At 36.7% G+C, this 26274-nt stretch overlaps 1 protein-coding gene across 6 annotated transcripts in view; it reads left to right on the top strand.

Moving 5' to 3' along the window:
* Nucleotides 1-26274, top strand: part of ssh (Protein phosphatase Slingshot) — an 84433-nt gene that overhangs the window by 18142 nt on the left and 40017 nt on the right. For 3 of the 6 annotated variants that reach the window (XM_031987621.2, XM_076365937.1, XM_031987622.2), the window contains one exon: nt 13362-13521. In XM_031987621.2, coding sequence (XP_031843481.1) covers nt 13362-13521 — 160 coding nt within the window. Of the gene's footprint in view, nt 1-7167; nt 7400-7981; nt 8053-9101; nt 9281-13361; nt 13522-26274 lie in introns of those variants that run through there. The other 3 variants (XM_076365934.1, XM_076365936.1, XM_076365935.1) reach the window with 3 other exon arrangements.

Here is a 26274-nt window from a genome sequence, read left to right on the forward strand (position 1 = left end):
AATATTTTACTTCGAATATTCACTGAAAACACGCCGATATGAATAGAAAGTACATAGAAGCGTCGATGTGTTTGTAAATGACAAATTTAATAATAATTTAATGTTCGATGAAGTAAATACACTCGCAAGGCAAGAACGGAGTATCATATTTATGAGTATTTACTCCACCTGATCGTTCAAGGGCTGAACGTCAATTTACACCTACAATTTGCACAAGGAAAATATTGTACGAACTTACGTAAAAGTATTTGTTCTAATATCGCATTGACTGGTTTTAGCATCGCATTGACGTGTTCAGTCGATCATCGCTCTTTGTGAATTGCACAGCAATGCGGTGTTGCTTAGAGACGCGAGCCACAACACGAAACAGCCAGACGCGTCTAGGTAGACGAATAGATAGAACGAATAGAATGGTTGTTCGAACCCTAGTGTCTGGTCTGTGGTCCTAGGAAAACGTATGTCTTTTGTAACATGAAGATGCTAATAAAGTAAATGAACGTTAAATATATTACCATAAGCACAATGAATGCTCTGAGTAAGGAAAATAAAATTCTATTAGAATTCTAGCGGAAGGTTCTTTTGCGTGAATCAATGTCCAACATTATAAAATGGCATAAACATTTGCATTGCTGATGAGTAATGGATAAAATTTTTGAAGACTGTAATTTAAAAAGCATTTTTCTGGTATAATACATTCTCCCTCCGAAGATTAATCCTATCCATGAATTTTAAGTAACCACATAATTACATAAATATTCATGGTATAATACTTATATAACTAAGTAAATATTCATAATATAATTGGAAAATATAAATATTCATAATATAATCCTATATAATTATTCAAATCAAATACTTGATAAACTTGACTTACGTACAGCTATTGTGTGCCAGCTGATTCTGTGTGAGAAGTTTAAGACATCCTGCACAAATTTATTTTCAGTGTTAACATTAAACATGCCGTCACTTTGTATATATCTATATCTATTGTAACTAGTGAAACATCTAGTTATAATAAAGGTAAACATGTTATACGATAAATATTTCTTACTGCGAGCAGAAATCAGAAGGAAAGACAAAAATTGAAAAATTGATTAATCGGATAATATGGGAATGGATTTAATGTTAAATCATATACAATAATACAAAATAGGAATGTCATATAATATAGGAACTGATATAATATTAAATGAATAAAGAAAAACGAAAAATTTTCAATCAAATTTTAAAACCGGTCATTTGACCGTCTACAGTACGTTTAGTGTTAAGGTTATTTCACGCAGTTATGTTTTCTCATGAACGCGTAAAATCTGCGGTCTACCGATAATTGAACGACAATTAAAATCCATTATCATCTACCGAACGAAGTAAACACGAGCGTTAATCGATTGCATCGCTTAATGCGTAGAAAGTGCAAAGGGTTAAGCGAAGGGAGAGAAGAAAAGGGAAACGGAATACGCGATGCTGCGCGGTTCAGTAGATTAGCGATCTAGTTAACGATCAAACGAGTTGCCCTTTGTCTAGGTTCACTGGCTGTTAACAATTTTTGGCCGATGCGCATCTGTCGTTAAAATAGCCATCAAAGTACTAGATAGAGGAGGGACAAAAAGGGAGAAAAAAGACTTTCGACGGCTGACGCCAGCGCAAATATTGCACGCGTTCATAGTTATGAATAGATAGTGTGTGGGGGCCTTTATGGTCTGGTAGCAAGTGCTTCGGAATAAAGTTCGGTTAAAGGAAAATTTGTTAATAAAATCGAAAATTTGAACGCAGATGCAACATTCACCTCGATAAAGAGAAAATATTCGTCGAGTTAGTGAACTTCTATCTGATTCAGTTTTTATTGCCGATTGGTCCTTGAAGAGGCGAATTTGCATAAACATCCGCATACTCATTAGTCGTGAATGGGTATTCCGGTGGAATGCGAGATCTATGCGCACATATCTGAAATCACGAGATTGATACGAGATTTCTGGACAAACTAGTATTTCTTGATATACCGAGTGTTTCGTGCAAGTGAAACGTAGTTTCGAAATTGTAAAAGGTGAACGAAATTTTAGCGGACAAAATTGTATAGTTTCTAAAAGTGTAAAATGAAGACTCGTGAGATTTTCCAATTGAAATGTTTATTAATCCTTAGAAGATCGTGAGAATTATTCCTAATTGAAATATAATTGTAGCTGACCTCACTTTCTCTGAATGAACACATTAAAATAAACATTTGCATAAGCGTCCACGGTCTAATAATATTCTGCATGAATCTTTTGAACGAACTTCGTTATTACAAGTCTGTTCACAAACAGTTTTGAAAACTATACAGGGTGTTTCCCAAATCAAAATACACCGAGGGAAGGTGTAAGTCTACACGAAAAAGTCAAACGAATTATTTTAATGAAACTTTCTTACAAGAGATTCAATTTTTGAGATAACAGAGTTCAACGATTAATCTGACATATGTATATCGGTATTTACAAGAAATAAAGGTTGAAAGTTACAAACATTACCTAGTCGACGCGTGTGTTAATTCCCATTGAATAGCTTGTATACCTTGTACATTTGATTGCTACGTCACCGAAATTTAGGTGACACCATTTTATACATAAACCGAAGCAATAATTTTCTTGGTGTCGTATCAAACGAATTGAATTTTGTTGGATACATGAGATATAAGAATAGCAGAGCAATCGTCATGAAGAATCTTGACTTGTTAGTTTCTGCTTTATTAAGGAAACTGTTTCAACTGCAGTTCTGATGAGTGTTTATTTGATCATATTTTTATTGTATCATATTAACAAATCTTGTTCTATATCTTTCACTCAATTTTCCATGTGGAATAAGTCTGTTCTCGTTTGCACTGTGATTTCGGAAACACCCTATATTTTTCGGAAGCGTTTCGAGCGACGTAGTATCTTCATAGAGGCTGTCTTAGCTCCCTAACTCCCCGGTAGCCGGCGTTTCTTCGATTCCGGTGTATTCCCGATCACGGTTTGAAACTCGGCTGTTCCGAGCAGGTAGAAACAGGCCGGGGGACATCTGTCGTCTCGTTTCGAGTAGGCCCAAAGAAGAAGTGCACCGCGGAACGAAGAACCGGTTCGGAGTTCAGCTGGTTTCTAGGGATGGGATCAAGTTCAATATGTACCCGGGATTCAGGATCAATTTCAATTCCGAAGTTTCGTTTCATCGGTTTTGAGTATTATTCGATGGAAACGGTGTTCCTTCGATTGTGCTCGATTGTATTCGATTTCGCATCGAGTTTCGAAGCCTAGAACGAGTAGCCACGCAGGTAACTCGCTTCTGGCTACTTCGAACGTTTGAAAGAATCGAATCCCGTGAAAGTAGTACTCAAACCTTGACAATGTGGGACAGACGTACCGATGATGTGGATATTACGTACAACGTACAGACGCGATTGCTGACGTTTAAGTTCATACAATTTTAGATATAATACACAAAGGAAATGAATTAAGGATTTTTCGAAGTTTTGTGCACAGTGACTTATTGCCACCGGGAAGATTGCGAGATAAATAACAAATTAACACTAAAACTACCGAGTTAGACTGACTTTTCGAAATTCTTCTATAGAAACTCCAAGGGTGCATGTGTTGAGACTTTAATTCATTTACAATTCAGTTTGCGTATTACCGAATCAATTTCTTTAATAATTTCTCAGGGAAATATCTGTTTTTTTTTTTAATAATTGCAAAAAGAAGAAATTTTTAATGGGTCATTTTGATCCGTCTCGTAGTTTTAGTGTTAAACAGAAATAATTTGAACAAAAGCGGACTGCGAGTGCGTTCATTGCTGTAGATCAAGGCGCTTTTGACTAGGTAAAAGAGCAGCTGATTCCATTGTTATCTGGTGTTGCATTTTTCTCTGAGTACCTGTGCGTTTCCCCGTTTCGGTGTTTAACGCAAAAGGTTTTGGAAGGTTGCCTTGCCGTAGCCTGTGTTCCGCGCGTTTGTCTGCTACCGGTCGGTCGGTCGGTCGGTCGGTCTGTTGGTCTGTCGGTCTGTCGGTCGGTAGGCCAGAGAGCCAGTCTTTTGCGTTCACCGTTTCCGCTCTAGTTGGCCGGGTTCCAGTGGTTCGCTGGATATTCTTTCTTCTTCGAGCGAGACGCAATTTTCTCCGCATTAAACGTCGCTTTTCCCGTTCATTGCTCGGTCGTTGCGTCATCGGGAATCACGGGTCCCAGTGAAAGCGATCGTCCGTCCGATTCACGATCGAGACAAATGGGAAACTGACCCGAGATGTCTGACACCGATACGCCAGCTTTTTGACTTTGTAGCTTTGAACGCCGGCCTTTATTTCTCGATGATACGGGGACGTTCGTACAAATTGTCGCAAGAAATATGAGGTCGAGTGTCATAAGCGATGTTTGAACTGCAGATGTTTAAGCAGATACGTTGAATGCTGAAACTGGTTCTGTGTCATTTTCAAATGAATTTATCGTTCATTTGAGAAGTGAGATACATCTTTGTAGCATCAAAGTGTCCGATGTTACTTTCGATGAGCCTGTTGCAGTTTTTGGGTAAAAACAAATAAACATTTGAATTTGAAATAGATTTCTGAAGTGTCGTTACAAATTACTTAACCCATTCGAGATCAATTGCAGGTTAACTGTGTAATGGAGTAACCAAAAACACCAATTATACGGCATACGATGATCATGAATTTTTACTATCAGTTAGTAGTAAAAAACTAGCTTACTTTGCCAGCTGATAGTAAAAATTAAAGCTGCGCAAAACTTAAAACCTGTATTGGTTCCAAGCTAATTGTAAGACCCGAAAAAGTAACCCACAATCAAGATCGTCGGGATTACAAAAACTGAACAGTAATGGTGAAAGTGATGACTTCGAGAATTGGCTCCTGTCTTGAAAAAAAACTGTGGTCTCGAATGGGTTGATGGCAATAATAAAATAAATGGTAAGTAGCGAGCAAATTTGTTTTAAATGCACGCTGCACAAATGAAGTCCTTTAGCACTGAACGGTAAAGTGACCAAGAAATGTACGAGTTGTTTGAAATACAAAAAATTCTTAAGATAATTCTCTGAATATATTAGATCGGCCAAAAAGTCTTCACGGTTTCTTCAGTGAATCGTTTGTGTTACGATACACGAACACGCCTTGGAAATAAATAAATTTTGAAAGAATGACCTGAGAACTTCCTCTATCAATAATACGGGTGGCAGCCCGTAAACTTAGACTCCCCGATGCACAAGCACGGAGTACCGGTTCGTGGCACACTTTAGCGGGGTTACGCGAATTATATTCCGCTCGTAAAGGTCTTTCGCTGCACGCCGATGACAATTGCAGATGCGATCTTGGATGCACGTTCACCGGTGCCGAGACGATTCACGCGACCTACAGCCGCATCGTGTCAAATGACATCATCTCTATTACCTATGTTTCTAATTTGTCCGTTAAGAAGACTTATTACCTTAAGAAATTACAAAATAAAGACCTACGCCATGTTGGTCTGATTACTCGACAGTGAGTTTTCCAACGGTTATGTTGATTACAAATTTTTATATATACTCTCAAGATATCGATACTTATAAAAATTTAATCAAATGTAATATAGTTCCCTTTTACTTTTAGTCTCATTTTACCATTAACGAGGAAAATAAAAGTTGAAAATACAAATTTTGCAAATATTGATCTACCTCCAGTTTGATTGATAGAGACATCTATTGAATATACCTGCAGAGCTTCAAGTGAATGGGATTATGGACTGTTGAGGTATCATACAATCAAAAAATGTTCCAAGCTTCACGTGCAGTCTTATGCTATATAAAATGCAAAGTATCACGTCCAAAGCTATCCCAGTGCTATATGCTTATGCCGTTCAGTGTTTAACTGCATTTACCCTCGACGAATATAATTCTTTCAGTATCACTTTCGACGGTAAAAAGACAGAGCAGTCAATCAAGTTAATACTCTCGTTATTCTGAATACCTTATGGATGAAGAAGGAATATTCTTCATTAAAAATTACCGTTGCCCATTATCGATTTGAATAATTTTGACACGGTAGTATAAATGTTTCGATACGCTCTGCTTCAATAAATCGTTGAAGTTTTTATTATTACTCTGAAACTTCCCACTTGGTCATCGCTCTATTTCTCTGAGAAATTGTTAAAGGAATTTATTTAGCAATACACAAACTAAATTATAAATCAATTAAAGTCTCAACAGATGCACTCTTCAAGTTTCTACAAAGGAATTTCAAAAAGACTATTTAACTGCAATGTTAAAGGTTTGAAGCTTTCCGCACAGTAATATTACTAAATCAATTTGTATAGTTAAAAACTGTTTATCATCTATAACCTACAGGTATAAAATAATGCAAAAAAGAAAGGGTACTAAAGTTTAGCCATTATAGCAGGTCAGCGCTTCAACCACGTGTCTCTCGATACCTTATCCATGACTACACTTCCAAGGCTCACATTATTAACATTATAAAAATACAAAAATTTCATATTAACCAGTTCACTACATTTGACGAGTATACATGTCATCTTAAAGCTCGAAATCTATTTAGATTGTTTCACTTTCATATTTAATTACGGAATAATGACCGGTGACATGGGATAACTTCCGCGTAAAATTGCCGGGCAACACTAAGTTACTACATTGACTACCACGGTGGTCATCGATGACCTTCCATACCGCTTGAAAAAAATTACAATAAGAAAATTGATGTTGAATAAAAATATTTAGTAACATAAGTAAGATAATAGTGTAATATCAGTACCGTGATACCAAGTTAGTAATAATTAGCTCTAGTACCATGTGTCATTTGGATGAAAGAATAAGTATTAATACAAGAAACGCTCGAAATATTTGTAGCAGTCAACGTGTTAATTACGAATATATATCTATTTCGAAGTTGAAAGGTCTGAGGTCGTCCATTCTAACTCGCGGCTCGAGAAATAACAATATTTACCAAATCATCCGGCAAGTTTTACCGGCGAGACCAAAAGATCAAATAAAATTGATTTATCCGAAAATTTTGATACGAAATAATGTCGAGCCTATCGAGGACTGATGCTCTTTACGTTGCATGGCTCCTTTCCACGAATTCTCGAGCTCGGAATGCGAAAACACGCGACAGAGCGAGAGGCCACAATCTCTCCGCGAGGGCTAATAATACGGCCAGCAAAAGTTTGCTTCGCGTCGTACCCGCGCCCGCGCCCACGCGTCGCAGTTTCGCAGTTTCGCAGTTCTAGCATGAGTGTCCCGAGATGATTTTAGTATTCCATCGGTCCTCGGCCTAATCGCGCGCGCTAGACCGTCTCTGCTCGCGGTTTCTCAGTTCCCTAAATCTGACCTCGTGTTCCTCGGATGAACCCTGTTCCGCGATACGCCGTCCTCTACTCGTCCCTCGACAAATCGGCAACGTTCGTAGTTCCCGTTCTTCTTTCTTTTTCTTCCACGAACGATCCTTTATTTACATACCAGATAGGCCACGAAGTCTTCTCGTATTTTTTTTTCTTTTTTTTTTTAGAGAGAATTTGAAGATACGTTTCCTTTTGTTACATTCATCCTCGGTTCACGGATGTTTCGATCACGGCGCGGTTCGTTAATGCAGGGTTCATTTAATTTGGAGCTAGCATTTTGTTTCTAGCAGTGCTGCAAAAGAAATTTATGTCTTTTGTTTGTTTTTGTTTTAATGTAAACTATTGTAGGTGTATTTATATATAAATAAGTTGAAAGCTAAGTAAAAGTTGAAAGAAAAGAATGAATTTTCTTTTGTTCGAGGTCTCGTTCTTAGGGATTGGAACATTTTTTGAGTTCGTGTATAATTTACTCGAGATTAGAGTGGTTACGCGTGATTAAGCTTTTGTACATTATATATAACATTTCTTGTGTATTGAAGGATAGTTGGTACATTTGATTGTCATATGTGTCTGTGCCGAAATGCATCGAAATTTTTTATGCTGCTCGGATGTTTTATTGTATCTGTTATTTTTCCGACGCAGATATTGCGAGGCGAACGTTCTTGTGATGATTTGGTGCCTCCATGTGCTTCGTTCGTTTGCGACAAAAACACGTTAGTCAATTTCGAATATTCGAATGTTAAGAATATCACAATTAAATTGTGCAACCTTATGCATTTGTATTGTGTAAATATCATGAGGAATTGGAAACTGGAGTTTTTCAGTAACATTTGATATTGACCTATTTTTTATTTGTTTTACTGGAACCGTGTACAAAGAAAATTGAATTTTATTTAATGTTAGTTCCTTCATGCGTCCATGTGAAAATGTACATTTGCATAAGCTTCCGTAATCTAATCGCAATAACCTAACCCACATCTAACCCAGACACCGTATTGAAAAAAAACGAGAGGACTTTGTAGCCAACTCGACATTTATAGCGTCACTTACCGTTGCACAGATTAATTCTTGCTCGACATTTCCTTAGAAATTGATTTATTACCTAGTTTAGTCTTCGATGACCACTGTTACGTATACGAGACTTATTTTAGATGATGGTTATCAGTCAGTGTCACGTGAATTCGCTGTTTGCAACTGTTGCACCAAATTAAAATGCTGTATCATTATCTCTTCGTATTGAAACTCAACAAATAATGCACTTCAAATTTAAAATAATGAAAGCCTCGCTATTTTCTAAACAAGAACATTTGCATCTGTTGATACAGTATAAAAGTGTTGTCAAATAAATTTTACGCCAACAAGTTCACGATATCGAAGATAACATAATTTGCATATAAACACATTAATACGCTCACATTTAACATAGAACTGTTAACAAAATTCCACTTGTAAACAAATCATACTTAAAAATAATGCATTAAAATTGTTGTCCATTAAAAATTGTATTAATTGATAAAACTGTAGTAAAACAAATCATTCAGGAAACACGTATTCGATTATCTTACGTTTAACAGTTGCCAATTCCCTGTTTCCTTTTACCCAAGTGTTTCGCGGAACACTAAGCGTCACTTTAGTATTGGTTTTGAAGTGACACCCGCTGAAAATAAATCTCCCTCAACCGTGACCCTCTTCCCTTGCCTGAAGAGAAATCTCCAATTTTCCTGTCCCGTGCGCGATGACCAGTGATCTCTTTTGTGTCTAGTGTATCGGATATCCCATTGCTGATTTATCTCGACGAATTTTCTGGCAACGAACTTCGATTTCTGTTTATTTTCTGAGTTTGTTCGGGAAGTGCATCATTACGGAGAAACCTGAGGAGGACACCCCTGCGAGCGGGCGAGCAGGGGTACCAAGCATACTCGTGAACGGTTATGTGGACAGGTACACATAGAGTTGAGAGTTAACGGAAAAAAGGATTAATGAATTTTGCTTAAATAAAGAATTAAACTTTCAGTATTCGTGCACCTCCTCACTTTTCATACAGGTGGTCCCATGTTTTTGTAGAACTTCATCAGTATATTTTGTAAGCGAAATTAACCCCTTGACATATGATTTTTCCACAATCGTGTTTACTGGAACCACTTTAGAATTAACCCTTTGCAATCGAAGCTTTTTCTCATTGATATTACCAGCAAAATGAAATAATCTAAATAAAATTCAACATACTTTATTTATACATAATGAAATGAAACGAAACTTTGAACATATCTTTTATATGACTTTGAATATTTTCTTTTGCAATATTCTATATTGTCCGGCGTTTCAAACATTGAAATAGGTAATGCAAGTACAAACACGAGTTAACTCGTGACCGGTCAACAATGTATTAATAGAACGAGCATATTCACATATAAATAAATGATACGCGTATGAAAAGAAAAGTCATAGATGTATTTTACTGTTTATTTCATGATAAAATTTTATAGTTTGTAATAACAAACTTTAAGTGACTCTGCTCGGGAGCCCTCGAGTTCAAAGGGTTAATAGTTAACCCTTAATAGTTAACATAGTTAATAGTTAACCCTTATAAACGAAAGAATTCTATGCTTGTTCCATGTCTACATTTACTTTGAAGATTAACAACTGATAGAAGAAAAATAATATTTATTTTTCACTTAAGTGAATATAATGACATTTACAGTTACTGTTTTCAGTTCGAAGTCTGTATCGCGAATCTGATATATTATAAGTCAACGGATTAAGAAAAATATGTTATAGAAGTTACAAAATTTTAATAAAGCATTTAAGAGTTTACGTTTGTATAAGATTTTTTTGCTCAGTTTGGCTCACAATATGCGAGTAAAGTTTTGCGGAAAAATCTGGGGCGCCCTGTGTATTCAGAGAAAGTGAGATTAAGTACAATTAAATTTCTTGCAGGAATAATTGTTATAGAATCATGTCAGGGTCATCATTTCCTCCACGAAAGTAACATAAAATTTCTTTGAAAATATTTTATTTTACATACTTATTCTCAAATGTGTAGGCTAAATAGTCGATTATCAAATGATAATATAACAGATTTTTTACAAGGAGACAAGTAGGCCTACCAAGAACACTTATAACAATCAATTTCATCCAAACGGTTTATGGAGAATATTTCCTTTTGTTCTGTAATAACCTCCATGTTTGTCCATATATTCAGATACTTGTGAAATCCATATAGGAACTGTAACTAAAACAGATAACATTCGGAAATTACGGTTCTCTGTAACAATTATCCGGAATAAAAGCTCTTCGTGATGATATGAAGAACAGAAATCGACGTTATAACAATTCCCAAGCTCAGAATCAGGAAACTTCTCTGGCGGGAGAGTCGGTGGACCGAATTGTTCACGGCGATCATCGGTAATCCATATCATTGGTGATCGATCCTTCGAAAAATGGCCAGTGAAATCCGACTTGTTCCAGTTTTCTAACAAGGCCGGGTCGTTAATTGCCCTCCGTCACGGTGGTTGATCCCTTATCGTGTGAAAGTAATCGTCGCAGCTCTCGATAACGAACCTTGCAAGAGACCGCCGCGCCACCGAAGATAGATTTTCAGGTTTCTCTTTTCTCCGGTTACAAGCACGTGTAATCGCTACCCTCGTGAAAGAGAAACTTCCCATTGTATCGGTCGGCCGGTACCGGAAGCTTGAGCGCACACGAAATGCCATATGCGTCTGGCTCGTTGATCACCCGGCGACGAGAGAGCGCACATTTTTCGCCAGTGCATGCCTATCGCCGCCCACCGAAATTCGAGTCGGTCGCGAACGGTAATTGGTGGTTTTCTCTCTGATTTTCTTGCACTGTGAATCTATTTCGCGGACATAGATATCGCTGATCGTTACGGATCACGGTTCTATGTTCAAATGGACTGCAATTTCTTTTAGCAATGTTTAGGTTAGGCCCTGCTACACGTCGCTTACTCCGGTGAAGTGATAACTGTAGGGTGAGTCAGGGAAGAATGGCCCACTTGTTTTAAAATAACTATTAAACTAATTATTATATATCTTTGTTGCGTGTAAATGATACGTACGGTTTAATAGTTATTTTAATAAATAAATAATATTTGGTTGTTTCTCCTTTGCATTTTATAATACTTCTGAGACGATCTTGAAGCGGTTCCAAAAGTAACTGTTTAAAACTGTAGGGTAAGTCGGGGAGAGATGGCTCAGTTTTTAAAAAAGAACTATTACACTATAATTATCATTTATATTTAACAAAAGAATATATGTATTTATGAAAGTAAATTTTCTTTACCGCACGTCTTTATGCAGGATTCAATATAGCACTACAAACTATTGAAAACATAGATATCTAACAAATCTAAATGAGATCAAGCCACGTCACCCGGAAACACCCTGTATTTCAATGCAACTAACTATAACGGGTGTTCAGGAGCGTGTCACAACGTGTTCTACACTCAGGAACGTAGTTGCATTAAAATATACAGTTCTTTGATAGAAACATCGCGATATGTGATATGCCGTATGTAAAACGATAGTGTTGTCTTTGCCTTATCTGCTTTTTAACAACATAGCAATTATTATTTGATTGGGGAAATGAAGCAGCACTGTAACGAATAGAGGAAGGAAGATGTTGGAATAGGATAGGAAAGAGAAGAGCGCGTTTCCGAGATCTGCTGGTTGGCTCATCATTAAGGATATTCTAGCAGATCTCTGCCTTAGACGCTGAAGGTATCACGTTTTTTTTTATCAGACCGTTACCTGAAAAGAATAAACCTGAAGGATGATGATGTTCAGAAACGCCTAGGGTAGGACAGTTTTTCTTTACTCTCTGAAACGGAATCGTACAAGACATTAGTTATTAGATATTTAACACTAAAATTATCGGTTCCTGTACGAACTATGTTTTCAATTGTCTGTAGTAGTATATTGAACTTTGCGTACAGGCTAGTTTAACTATTCTTCTCTAATGCATTTACTTTCATAAATACATATATTTTTTGGTAAATACAAACAATAATTATGATATAATAGCAGTTAGAGTGATTTATTTCCAATTTTTTATACAAATTAGAAAACGTCTCTATGATTTAAATATTTGTAAACTACAAATTCTGAAGTGGGTTAATTTGATCTGTTTGATAGTTTTAGTATTAAAATTAGGGGAAGTTCCTGCATGAACTAAACGTGAAACATATGACGAATGTTTACGAAATGTTTATGTACTAATCACTGGAAGACCGAGCAGCAGCGAGAAAGACTTATGGATCTCGTAACCTCTTCGTGGCGAGTATAGGAGGTGCTGTCATAGACGCTTTAGAAAAAAAGTTAGAAACAAAGAAATATTTAGAAACGTTCTGTTTATTCTTTATGAACGTCGAACGAAATATGAAGATTTGAGTGATCTGGTTTAGGTCTGAATTGGGTTCTGTTCTTACATCATTAGCTTGGATAAAGACAAAAAACATAAGTACGAGTGATGGCAAGCTAAGAACATTGTGAGAGTTACTCTCGCAAGTTAATATTGGTATTAGGACCATTTAGGCGAGGATTCAGAACAGTTAGCTAGATTTCTTATGGATTAATTTGTAGAAATCAGAGTGATGAAAGTTTTAAGACTTCTGTTGTTTTCCAGATACGATAAAAATGTATCTTATTCTTACATTTTTTATTATATCTTAAGGAAGATGAAAATCTCATACAGAGTTCTGAATGATCAAAAATGCTGGGAACGCATAAAATCCGCAGTTGGTTAATTAGTCTCAGATTAAAAAGACGTTGAGTGTCATATCGGATAGGTTAAAATTGTTGAGGTTTACAGAATTTGAATCCCGGTTTAAGAAATGCAACGCGTATAGAAGATTTAAAAGAGATCATTTATTTTTTCAGACATATTTTTTCTCTCTCTCTCTCTCTCTCTCTCTCTCCCTCGTTCGCTCGCTCTCTCTTCTTTTGCTTCTACGAAAAGTAAAAACTTTCTATTAATTTACTTATTTTTCGTTTGATTTGTGTTACAGCCTGAGCGAATGTTACTTCGCTGGCAAGGGTGCGGCCCTGGTTCTGCCTCCAAACGAAAGGGCCATACCCTCGAGGAAGGTTTCAACAGCAGGATGCGACATTCAACAGCACCTGCAATCCATGTTCTACTTGCTCAGACCGGAGGAAACGCTCAAAATGGTGAGCTTTCGCTTTTTTCTCATTTGAACATATAACAAGTTGGTAAACTCACGATACAGCTGGAAAGGGAGGGGATGTTTCTATATAATCTAATAAGCCAAAAATATAAAATAAAATGTTTTCGTTTGAAATTTCTCTTAGAGAAAAGAGAGATACGTGTAAGGATGTCTAAACAAGTTTAAGTATATACGGTAAATATAGAATTAATGAGCCTAGTTGCAAAGTAATTCATGAGGCAACGAGTTAAACGCCGAGAGAGATGTTGGTGATTTGATTAAACTTGATAGAAGAATTTATAGCGGAAAAACATGCTAGAATAAGTTTACCTTCCGACAGGGTAGTCACACCAAAAACACTTTAAAGGTTGCATTATTATCTCTTGCCGAGGAGACAGTTGAAAGACTCGAGTGATCAAATAATATAAATATAGACGTGAATTTAACTTAACCTTTAAGCATGAAAGTATGAATATTACCGATTAATGTTAAATATTCGCGTTTGTGGCAACTAATAAACGAATTATATATAATAGTATCCATTATATAACGAAAATTTCACTAATTTCAAAATTCACAATATTTGATGTAGAGGTCCGTGAGACCGCACGTCCATGCTCAAAGGTTAACAACAGTTACGACTTCATTTCGGTTCTCCATAACTGTTTCAGTCGGATCTGATATACAGGGTGTCTCGTATATAGATTTAGTTCTCCACGTAGAATCTCCTCCTGTTCGCTTGTACCGCCAATTACGGAACACCCTGTATAATAGTTTGAAACAGTTATTTTCAAAACCTCATCACAATAAATGCAATAAGTTTTATTAAGTAATAAGTAATGTATCCAAATGTTGGTGGTCACTAATTACTTTATTGTTAATGTGACCACCTTACCTGTTAACTCAGAAATTTAGTTTAAAAAATCTCTCATCTTGCACACAGCGTCAAACGCAATTAACTGATTAAAATAAACCCAAGTAAAAAAACGAGGTACAGAAGAATAATTAGTAGAATGTTTGAGAGCAAGGGGTTGCAGCGATTCGCGGGCAACTCGAGCGTAAGTCTAGCCACGAACGAGCGGCAGACCGTTCCGATTCGAAAACTACTGTCACCGTCGCATCCAGCACGCGTGTCGCGAACGACGACCTGGAATTTTCCACGTGGGATCGATTCGAGTCACCGGCATCGTTGGAACTGTCGCGAAGTGGGCTAAAGGCGACCCACATGCGCGCGGGTCGCCGGTGAACGCGACGCATTCAGGTCGCGGCCGATGAGGAACGACCGCTTCCGCTCAAGAAAACGATTTAAGACACGACGCGTAACGTCTTTAACATTAAAACTAACGAATATATAATATAATAATATAAAATATAATATAAAATAAAATATAAAATATAATACTATGGATATGTAATTCTTATAAAAGTTAGAGCATTAGATTTTTTAAGTTTCTACAGGACATTGGTTATAATATTCAAACGAAACGTTTGATTCTATTAATTCGTAAAATAATTTAGAATACTTATCACTTTTATCGATAACTGCAAAATAATATTAAAATCAATCATTCTGATAAATTAGTTAGTAAAATTGGTGTCCATTAAAATCTTAGAAAAGTTAGTAAACCAAAAATTTAACAATTCAAATTCACTGAAGCGGTTGTTTTCTTGCATCCTATAAATCGCAAAGAAACTTGGTTTCTTCAATAAGGCATTGCAAACATTAATTCTGGAAAGTAGTTTTGTTTAATTTGAAGCATTATCTTCTTAACAATATTCCTTACTTATTTGTAACTGTGTTTCTTTTAGTGGCTAGATATACTTTTTCTGATATTAAAATGAATTCACTGATTGCTAGTGGGAATCTTTGCATTCAAATGACACGTGTAATTAATAGAAAAGTATCGGATTACCCGTTGGATGATCCTACGTCTAAGACGGATAATCTTCAAAGTCGCTTATTTTACAACAAAAGTGTATGAAGCCGTAAGATTACACGCCGATGAACAAGACTCGATCGTTAATTAAATAGAACATCCACAGCATTCTCCATTCATTTCCTTTGAAAATATTATGATCAGCGTAAATGTAGCTCGATATGAAGGACATTAGACCAATCGTAACTTCCATTATAAATTTTTTCAAATCTGTTTTCCGTGAAAGAAAGTTACTATAACTGTAACAATCAATTTAATGAATTACCTAAACAAAAGCGGAATCAATAGATATAACATTTCATTAAAAAGAACTGAATTTAATCTTCCCTCAGCCATTTTAAAAAAATATCTTATCGGGCGAGAATTTGTTAAACTTTAGAAAACCATTTTAATAAAACAACTGAGTTAAGCATCGAAGTCTGAAATACTAGAAAAAAGAAAAGTATATATCAATCTTTCGTTACTTGAATAATTAAATTATTCATTTGTAAATTTCGAATTTAGATATCAGAGCTCGAAGTTTCCATTATGGCGACATTCGACCGCAAAGGATTAACATGTAAGTGCCACGAAAATCTTGACAAAAATCATGACAAAGAAAAGCAGGAACAATTATTAAGTATTTAGTGTTACAATCTTTGCATTACACTATTACCAGCTTAGTTACGTTATTAAACATTTCCATTCGACATTGGGGTTATCTTGCATGTTGCGATTGTTTCCAAATAATTCAGAAGCGTCGGTCATCAGTATCGGACGTGGCGCTTAACGTGTTCATAAATGGAAATATAGGTTAAGAGAATAAAAATAATTATTGACGAAATCAATATCTTTTGTAGTTTCGGAAAAAAACAATTCGTAACAGGTTACGCAATTGACCTTGTGCAATTTTTACGAAGTATCCGCGTATGCTTGCAATTATGATGAAGATCTGTATGCGACAGAGTCATTTACCTTGCGGTTCGCGTAACCGTTTGCAGAAGCTCTCTCGAGTTGTCTTCCGTCCCTGACACAGGTCTACATCGGCAGGGATGCGAACTGGCCTCTGGAAAAATAAGCTCTCTGCTGAACCTCGACCCAGTTGAAAAGCGTTACATCGGCGACGAGGAGCAGGAAGGGCGACTTCTGCGACCGGTCCGCCATGATTCAATAATAACTTTTGATTATTACGTTAACGGACATCCAGCGCTGTCGCGGAATGAAGCATGAAATGGCAAAATTGATATCGGCGGGACTGAGTTGTCATATTGTGCAGCGACCATTCAAGAGCTTTGAAAACTTGATGAATGAAAAAAGGAATGGAACTGTTTTGAATGCGATCAGAATGAAATGAACGGTGACTGCTTCCAAGGCTGTTTCTAAATATTTAACCAGTTCACTGGCGTTTGATTATATTTGAATGTAGCGAATCCTGTTTATAAAATGTTTTGAAAATGTAACGAATGTCGTTCTATATGTTATGCATAGATTGCAGACTTTTATGGAAAATCAACATTTCCAGAAGCAATTTGACCAAGCGGTTCGGTGGAAATTTATTTCTTCTTTTAAGAATGTTAATAAATTGAAAGTAAAGTACAGCATTTCGAAATGTTTGTATACTCTATGCTTTCAATGCACCAAGTTTTTAATTTAATTATGACTTTCAATGAAAACCTGTATGAAAATAGTTTTACTTTCTTCAAGGAAAATGTAGGATTGTGGTCGACACAAGTATCCGACATTGCTGGAAAACACGTTGGTACGAATGATGGCCACCATAAAAATACTTGTTAGATATTTTTGTTGTAACTACTATCTAATAAATTTTCTTTAGGATCGATTAATGTCACCTTAATATGTTCTCTTATAAATTAAATTTCTTTTTTCGCGCTGAATGTAACCTAAAATAATCGAGGCGAAAATATATGACATTTGAGGAACACGATTTTATATATTTTATAAATAGCAGATCGACCTTTTTTTCTGCCTTTGTTAGTATTTTTTTTATTTCATGTCAAACTTGCTGTTTTATGAGCTCAGTGTGTTAAAGTTATTTTAGATTCCATGGTGTGCGAATAATTTATAATTGTCCTTATATATCTTTTCGATATGTTTAATGTACACTCTTCTTTAACAGTGTGAATCATTTTGGATGTATCAAGCACTCTCAAATTTTTAAAAATTTGACTCATCTGGTAGTTCTAATGTTAATGTGCGGAATCTTATTGGAATTATCTCCTTTTGTTAACATGATTGCTTCTAGACAAATTAGAGTTAAGTTGCTTCTTCCGATGTTAGAAAAACAAGGGTTTGTATATTTAATGCATTGAACGTATTTTGTACGCATTCAATCAGTTCGTCGATTGTATTCGATGAAGCTGTATGTTGTAAAGATTGTATAGAATTTAAAAGAACTTCTGGAGTAAATCATTACGCTGATTAAGTGTCAGTTGCTTTGATTTGGAACCTCCTCCTTGCTATTCAACGTAATTTCGTTTTCTTCCTGTCAATTACTTTCGACATATGCACAACGATTTCCGCGCCATCTGTTTATTAATTACTTAACAACCACTTGTTTAGGAATAAAAACAAAGCTTAAGATAATGTTACTTTCGTTAATCCCACATTTTGTAAGAAATGAATACCATATTCTCGTACGGAGTACTATTTTTCTATTATTAATCGTAATCCTTCAGAATAAACACAGAGGTAGAGAAAACGTAGAATTCGTCTTTCCAATGAATTACGAACAATAAAATTCTGTTGGCGAATTTTGTTGGCCATTATCACAAGAGAATTGAGTGTAACGTTATATTTTCCGTTACCTAGAAAATAAAAACGGAGGGTGTTATCGAAAATAAAAGTAGTAATTCGGATTAGTAGTAGCTCTTTTTATTTGTTATAATTTTTCTGCTTAAATAAAACTTCTTAAAAAATTTCTGACAAGGGCTTTCCTTTTCATAGTTCCTTATGATGCAAATGGATTAATGAAAATATGCAATAACTTTTCATCGAACGATCGAAACGGCCGAATCGTCGAGTAGCTTAGTGTATTTTCGAAACGTGGTGAATCCTGATACACATTCGGCGATGGCGTATTCGAAATCCCGAAAAATCAAATCGGGAATACCGCTTTTATCGGAAAGGAAAATATGGTATTATAATTCTGGACGGGGAACACGCGTTAAAGCTGTCGGGATTCCTGAGTGAGCCGGTCTGGGACGAGAAACTGGTCCCTACAAGGACAACGAGGTAAGGGGGACGTACGATTCGCTACAGGTCGTTTCGTCGACTGCTTTTCAGCAGGGCCCGTTACTTTTTACGCTCGCACTTAAAAGCACGCATGCAACTTGCCCTCCAGCCCGAGCCTTTTACGTGGAAAGTGTCAGTGACCCGGCCGATCATTAACTCGTTCGCTTGCCCACTTCCGGTGCTTTGTGTTTTTTCTGTCTCCAGGTTTCGTTTATTTGCGGGATTCGTCATTTTCTGCGCGCGGGAGGGAGCCGCTCCACAATACCACCGCCGAGCCGTATTTCATCCACGAAATTAACCCTTGCCTAGGCAACCGAAATATTCTCGATTTTTTCAACTTCTTAAACTTTTCATTTTTTAAATAAATTGTCGTTAAAGTGTTCGAAGAACTGGGATCTGAACCAATTTTGTCAAATTTTTACGAGAACACAGCATACTGAAGAAAATGTAAAAGTGGGTATTTACATAGATAGCTAGTTACTGATACAAGGGTTAAATACAACTTTTATACAGGCTTCTTTTCGATCATTTGGATATTCGGAAGATTATTAGGTGTAAACGAAAAATTCAGAATGTAGTTTATGATTTTAAAAATCCATATTACCTTCCGAAATTTTGCTTGTCATTCGTAAGAGGATTTTGTTGCCAAGAGACTGCAATATGAATGCTACGTATAAACAGATCGTGGACTATTATGAAAACTGTCAGCGTAGTTATTTACGTCCAAACTTATAGAAACTCCAAAAACAATGAAACAAACAATAGATGCGTTGCCAAGTGGTAATATCATGCTTTTAAGGATTAAGACAAATTATTCGCGCACACTATAATTAGCTGTTCCAGATAAAATGTCTTTAATAAATTGAAAACTATCCTTCGATGCCAGTTTTAGACATGTAAACGGCAATAAATAACTTTTTCCGTGTGTTTCGTAACTGTCGACCACTTTAATGTTTCTAGATTACTTCGTGTTTACAGTTGTACTAAATTTTTGGACGATCTGTAACTGAACAGTAGCAGGGAACAAGTTTGACCAGCTTTGAAACACGCTGCGACGGTTATAGATCTCCCTCTCCGTTCACTGGACGGAACTATCGCGATAAATTATCTTCACCCACGCGACTGTTGCTTTTCCGGGGTTTCGTAAGGTCAGTTTTACCGATAAACCTAAGAGAACATCGATACTCGTGACGATCATCTACACTTGAAACAGATGTTTAAGGCTTCTCGCCAGATAATCGTTTACAACCTTTGGCTATTTAACAGATCGCCGCAATCAAGTCTTGAGACTGTATTACCCGGATAAATGCACTCGGATGAAACGTTTTTCTCATCATTTTTAAGGAGGTATAATCGTTTCCAAGTTTCGTAAAGCGATCTTCTTTGTGTAATCGTCATATAGGGTAAAAGCGTCGAATATGGAACGGCTCCCTAATACAGAACACTAAAATAAATAGCTTGATGTGTTGGCTACCATGGGAAACACTTCATTAGTAATAGAAACAATCATATTAATAGCTGGACATTAATTAACAATTTGTTATTGAATGTAAAGCATTATTGTGGTTAGTAGTACGTTAAGCTTTCTGATTTAGTGACGAAATTCGAAAAATTGATGAAGTTGTAAAATTTGAAAGGGAATAATCTAAATGTGCCAACCATAAGTTTGAACTCAATTTCTTTCTTATAATTACTCTCTCGTGTTAGCTAATAGTGTTTCTTACAATTTTTCTCGATTAAGGTAGTAGTTTCCAGTAGATTATTGAAATTTGCCACCAAATATATTTTTTCGATAAGCTACCAAACGTTCATTGCTGATTTAATTTAGTTCATTTATTATTTATTGTCTTATATGGTTACACCTGTTAAATATACTGCATAGAAACAATATGAAAATGATTCTGACCTTATTATCGGTACAAATATAACATAGTCAAATGTCGAACGATCATATCTGCATCCCCTGTACAAGTTCACGTGGCAATCAAAGTGTTAATACGATCCAATTTAATGTTTAACAAATAATTTGAAGATATTTGAAGTTTACAGATCCTAAATTCGAAAGTTCGAAGATCAGCAACGTAGACAAAGTTAAAAAATAGATGCGCTGAGACGTTCAACGAGGCGAGAGAGCAGAATAAAATTCGCTGAGGATCAGGCCAGCTCGATCAGCCGAATTTCAAGCGGTCTAATTTCAATATTCAAACACTGTCTGCACGAAACTGGGCTATCGCGGCACTCGAACTGCTAAAACGGGTTTTACGACCGGCTTCTGACCACCTCCGGTGTGGTGTACCTCTTTCTTGCTTCTTTTTCCACTCTCCTTACCGTGCCCGTTGAATTTCAAGGTGCGCTGCCTCGTGAAAATTCATTTAAGTGCCGCGGTATCAGACAATAACTAAGCGTATTCGATTCGTTGACGAGATTTTCTAATCCTCATTGTAATTGGCAACGGTTCGGTACAATCAGCAGGATCTATACATGGTGAAGGAAAGCAGTTTGAAAGCGTTGAAATCTTGTAAATATCTGTGTCGATCACGTAAATCCGCCCTAAATCTATCGGAGGCTTACACAATACCTAACAAAATACTGCAGAATTAAATAAAATTCTTATTCAACTTGTTAACACATTGTTCACCGGTTACGAGTTAACTCATGTTTACACTTGCATTGGCCATTTCAATTTTTCAAGAGCAGGGAAATACAAAATATTGCAAAAGTAAAATATACAAGTTATATAAAAGATATGTCCAAAGTTTCATTTGAATTCATTATGTATAAACAGAGTATATCGAAGTTTATTTACATTATTTTACTCGCATATTTAATTATGGGATAATAACCGGTAACATGGGATAGGTTCTGCGTAAGATTGGTGGTCAACAGTGTGTTAACAATCGAATAAAAGTCTCTATCTACAAGATATAAACGCATAAATATTTCACAAAAATGGACCGTTCCTTTTCTAAAAGGGTAATGGTCCTTTAAAAGCTAATAATACTTTTTGTGAACCATCTAGACGAAATACGTCATCAATCCTGTATACTTATCCAATCCAGTCACTTGATACTATTATTATACAGTGATCGAAAATTTGGCAAATCAGTAATTCCAAAATATCGAAGTTTAAACACCTTTAAATACACTTCCTGTTATTTCCATCGGAGCAATTATATTCTAAATCACTTTACTCCGTGACGTAATCGTGACGTAAATACACTGGTGCGGGTCAAAATGGACCCCGAATCGATTTCGCGAGGGTTGGTCGTCGGCCAACGTACTCGAGCCAAAATATTGGAAAATCGTATCGCCTTTGCTTCTTCGCAAACTTTGTCGAAGCCGAGTTACGTTTGTAATTGCTGCGATGAATCGTGTTTACGCAATCGCGGTCGTAACTGTTCTCTCTCTCTCTCTCTCTTTCTCTCTCTCTCTCTCTCTCTCCCCACCCCCACCCCCTCTATCTATTTATCTATCTATCTATCTATCTATCTATCTATCTATCTATCTATCTATCTATCTATCTATCTATCTATCTATCTATCTATCTATCTCGTGTTGGGCAAGCGCATGATTATATCAGGGGCAATGCGTACGTATTTTGACACGGCTCGGTTGCAAAATCGTGGCTTTTGTCAGCGAACGGAATCGCTGAAGTCCGCGCGGACCAGTTGCTTCGCCGCGGACCGTGACGAGCTCGTCGTGATATAATCGTTTATGTAATCGCGATTTGCCGATTTTCTTATTGCTTTTGGCTCTCATTGTCAGCAACGCTGATGATCGACCCTTGTTCGGCCAATATCGGGTCAGTTTTAAACGTCACACAGTGGGGTATTTGACTGATCTTAGCGGTCAAAATTAAAGGCAGGTTTGTATTGACTTTTTACACGAAAATACGAGAATATAATATACCAGTTTGCAATAGCATGCAATTGTATGGCATATAACAATCAATTTACTCATATAAATTATATACGATTTCATGTACACATATAAAAAAATATGTATTTATGTATCATATATTACATGATATAATAATGTGATGTAATGATGTTGTAACATAAGATACAATAATATAATGTATAATACATAATCACACGTCATAAATAATATATATTTGTTTGATTTACTGATTTTTTGCAAATTCTCTATATCCCATGAGCAAAATTAACGAATCACAACATTTCTGTTGAAAGTGACAAATTTATAAGAAAAAAATTTGTTTCGAACAATAGTTAAACAAGTACCGAAAAAAGTGGTGGGGAACTAACAGTTCAGGGGCGGGGCTACCTACAGTGCATTACTGACGTGAACCCAGTCGGCCTGGGGCTTAAAAGTGAAGAGGGGCAAGGGGATTTGGCCGCATGCTCCACCTCAGCTCGCGGCTCGGCCAGTAACAAAGAAGTGCCGACACTTAGTCCACCAGAACTATCGGGCCGTGCGCCGCAAATGGAGGTCTCCCCTTGCTCCTTTTCACTTTTTAAGGCACAGGCCGGCTTGGCTCACGCGAGTAACGTATTGTACATGTCTGCGTAAAACAGGTAAAAGCAAAATTGTTCACGCAGGGCTTTGCCAAATCTCGGAATTGATTTCCAGCACAAGAGGTTAACGCCTTCGTTGCCACAGTGATCCCATGAGGCCAGAGCTTTGATATGACTTGAAAACAACTATAATTCATAAGACAACTGACGTTGAATAAAAATGTTCAATAACGTAAATAACTAGGTAACAGTGTAACGTAAGAATCGTGGTAGCAAATAATTAATACTTGTTCGTTTTTATATTTGTCACAAAGGAATAAGTGATACGTAAAACGCTGATGTTTCTCGTAACAGTAAACGTGTTAGAGGGATTGCAACACAGAGAACCGCGACATCGAACTCTTTCGGATCAGTATCGTACCGAATCTCGCGAGCGCGTCGGTTCCGATCGATCAACCGTTCATAACTTTCTTGAAACTCGGAATTTCTATGAACTCTGTCGACAACGCGTTTTTAAGGGTTCGAGCATGGGAAGAACGTAAACGAATGGAATTTTTTGCAGCCGACATTGTAAAATATCCCCCGTAGACCTCGGGACGTGGATGCTGCGCTTAATGAGAGCCGCATTCCTTCGACACGCATTCGTTTTGGTCGCCCTCGTTACGCGTCCCGATCGTTTATAATTACTCGACTGTTTTTTTATGCGCGCGTGGAATCTAGGAGGACGGCTAGGCGCACTGATGCGCCCCGGAATATTCTTCGGATGGCCTCTTGGGCCTCGCCTCGCTGAAACCTAGGCATCGTTTCACCGATCCGCTTATTAGCTGGATAAAAACTCGTTAGTCGAGTCGCGGTCAGGTTGTACGTAAACCCGCGTACAGAAAGAAACAGGTCCTCTTTGGAACAGGTTGCGTGTTACATTGACGGGGGAGCAACACTTCTACGCTTCGCAATGTCTGCTTTGTTTTCAGCGAATATTTTCTCTTTTCTGGCAACGTCGGCGCTACGCGCAGCGTGTGACTGGTGAGTCAACCGGCGAGGATGTGAAACGAAAAATGTGTAGAAAATATGGAACGCTATTATGAACAAATAAGCGAGGATTGTGAATAGTTTGAACTCGCGGGAAGAATGATTGGGAAATGTAGAAGAGAAATATGAAGGGATAAATAGAAAATATAGAATTATAGAAAAATGCGCGGAGAATGTCGAATGGAACTGTTTTTTGCTTTTGATTCTGCCTATTGTCACGAGTTGACTCGTGTTTACATATGCACTAGTAATTTTAATTTTCGGAACGCAGGGTAATATAGAATATTGTAAAAACAAAATATTCAAAATTATATAAAAGACATGTTCAAAGTTTCATTTCCAATCATTGTGTATAAATAAAGTATATCGAAGTTTAAGAACGAAAACAAGCCAATGTGCAACCGATGCAACACAGTGAACTCAATCGAACACATTATCACATCATGCATTAAATACCATAGGGAAAAAAGAAAATATGAAATTAAAAAGGACCCTAAAGAAGTAACCCGGACAATTCACTCGTGCTCTGATATTTTGAAATTTCTAAGAGAAATCAAAATAGTACGCTTAATTTAATCAGCCATCCACAACTAAAGAGTACACGATACAATCATATACATAGATAATCATCTACATAATTTAAAGTAGTTGCTAATGACCCAATGTGGTTGACGCAATTTAAAATATACAATAAAAATGTATATTTTAAAATTTGTGTGCTACATTTTTCATGTAAAAAATCGAATGTGCTCGTGAAGAATCTTTCTCGCGCTTGTTTCTTCAGCTCGAAAATAACGCGAATGTTTTCATTCTTTCTTTCTTTTTTTTTTTAATTTGATCGAATGAAATTCAAGCCTGAGATGGTTATTAGCGGCGTCATGTAATTTTCAGTTCCGCGGTCGCGCGGGGCAGAAGCCCCGATACATTTAACGCTAATGGAATTTTATAGCTGTTGCTCGAGTTGACACGAGACCCTGAATAATTAAACCGTCATTTCGACTAACTGTTGGCGTTTATCGTGTCGACTCACGTGTAAGTCATTACACAATACCGTTACATACGCGCCGCACAGCCTGGGAAACACGATTCAACGTGTAACACTCTTCCACGTCTACCGCCACAATGAATCCGATTTTTCTCATGACCAAGAAAACGATGAAAGGTCAATGAAACGCGATGAAACTTGCCGAGCGATCGGTAAAAGGATCAACGGAACTTTGCCGCGTTATTATTTCTCGGTTATATTACGCGCACGAATTAATTCGGTATCTCCATTCATTTAATCAATCGCACGCTCATTTTGAATTCGAATATTTTCCTGTCATTTTAGGATTCCCCATTTCCGCGCGAAAAATAGAATAAAATCATCGAAAGTAATATCGGATATTTCAAGATAATTTGTAATATTCTTATATAATATTACAATATTATTTGTCGGTTATTATTATCAATAGTTTTTAATACAATAAACTGTGAATTGTAAATTTATTATTAAACAAAATATATTATGAGTATTTGAAATTTCAAAATGGCACTAAAGTAATGCTTCCGTTAAGTGCCCGTGTTACATAATTCCGCAGACGAGTTGTCTTCAACGATTTCGATTGGAGGATTTTAATCTCGATGATGAACCCCGCAGTGCTAGGCTTGACGCGTCGTGTACGATGATGTTATTGGAGGTAAATTGGAAGCAGATCTATGTTTAACGGAACGTGTGTCATTATCAGAGTGCGGATGTTTATCCCTTTACCTTATGATTCCTTCTGTAACTTGATTCGCTAAAACTAAACAGGTTGACTGCTAGTGATATTTTTCGTTGTTAGCTGGGATGTTGGAATTGATTGATCATAGAAAAATAATATCTTATTTTGGAGAAATGTTAACTTGGGAAATTGATTGATAGTAATTTTTTTAAATCCACTTTGAAATCTTTGTTACGAGTTTGACTTTTTCAAAATTGATAAAACGAGAAATATTAAATGGATCATTTTGACCTATCTGGTAATCCCACTGTCGGACGATGCTCACTGCAGGCTTTCCAGCGTGAAGGTTCCAGCACGAGGTTGCAGCGCCGATGGTGAA

The sequence above is a fragment of the Nomia melanderi genome, chromosome 3 (genome assembly GCF_051020985.1).
Source record: "Nomia melanderi isolate GNS246 chromosome 3, iyNomMela1, whole genome shotgun sequence".
Lineage (NCBI taxonomy): Eukaryota > Metazoa > Arthropoda > Insecta > Hymenoptera > Halictidae > Nomia > Nomia melanderi.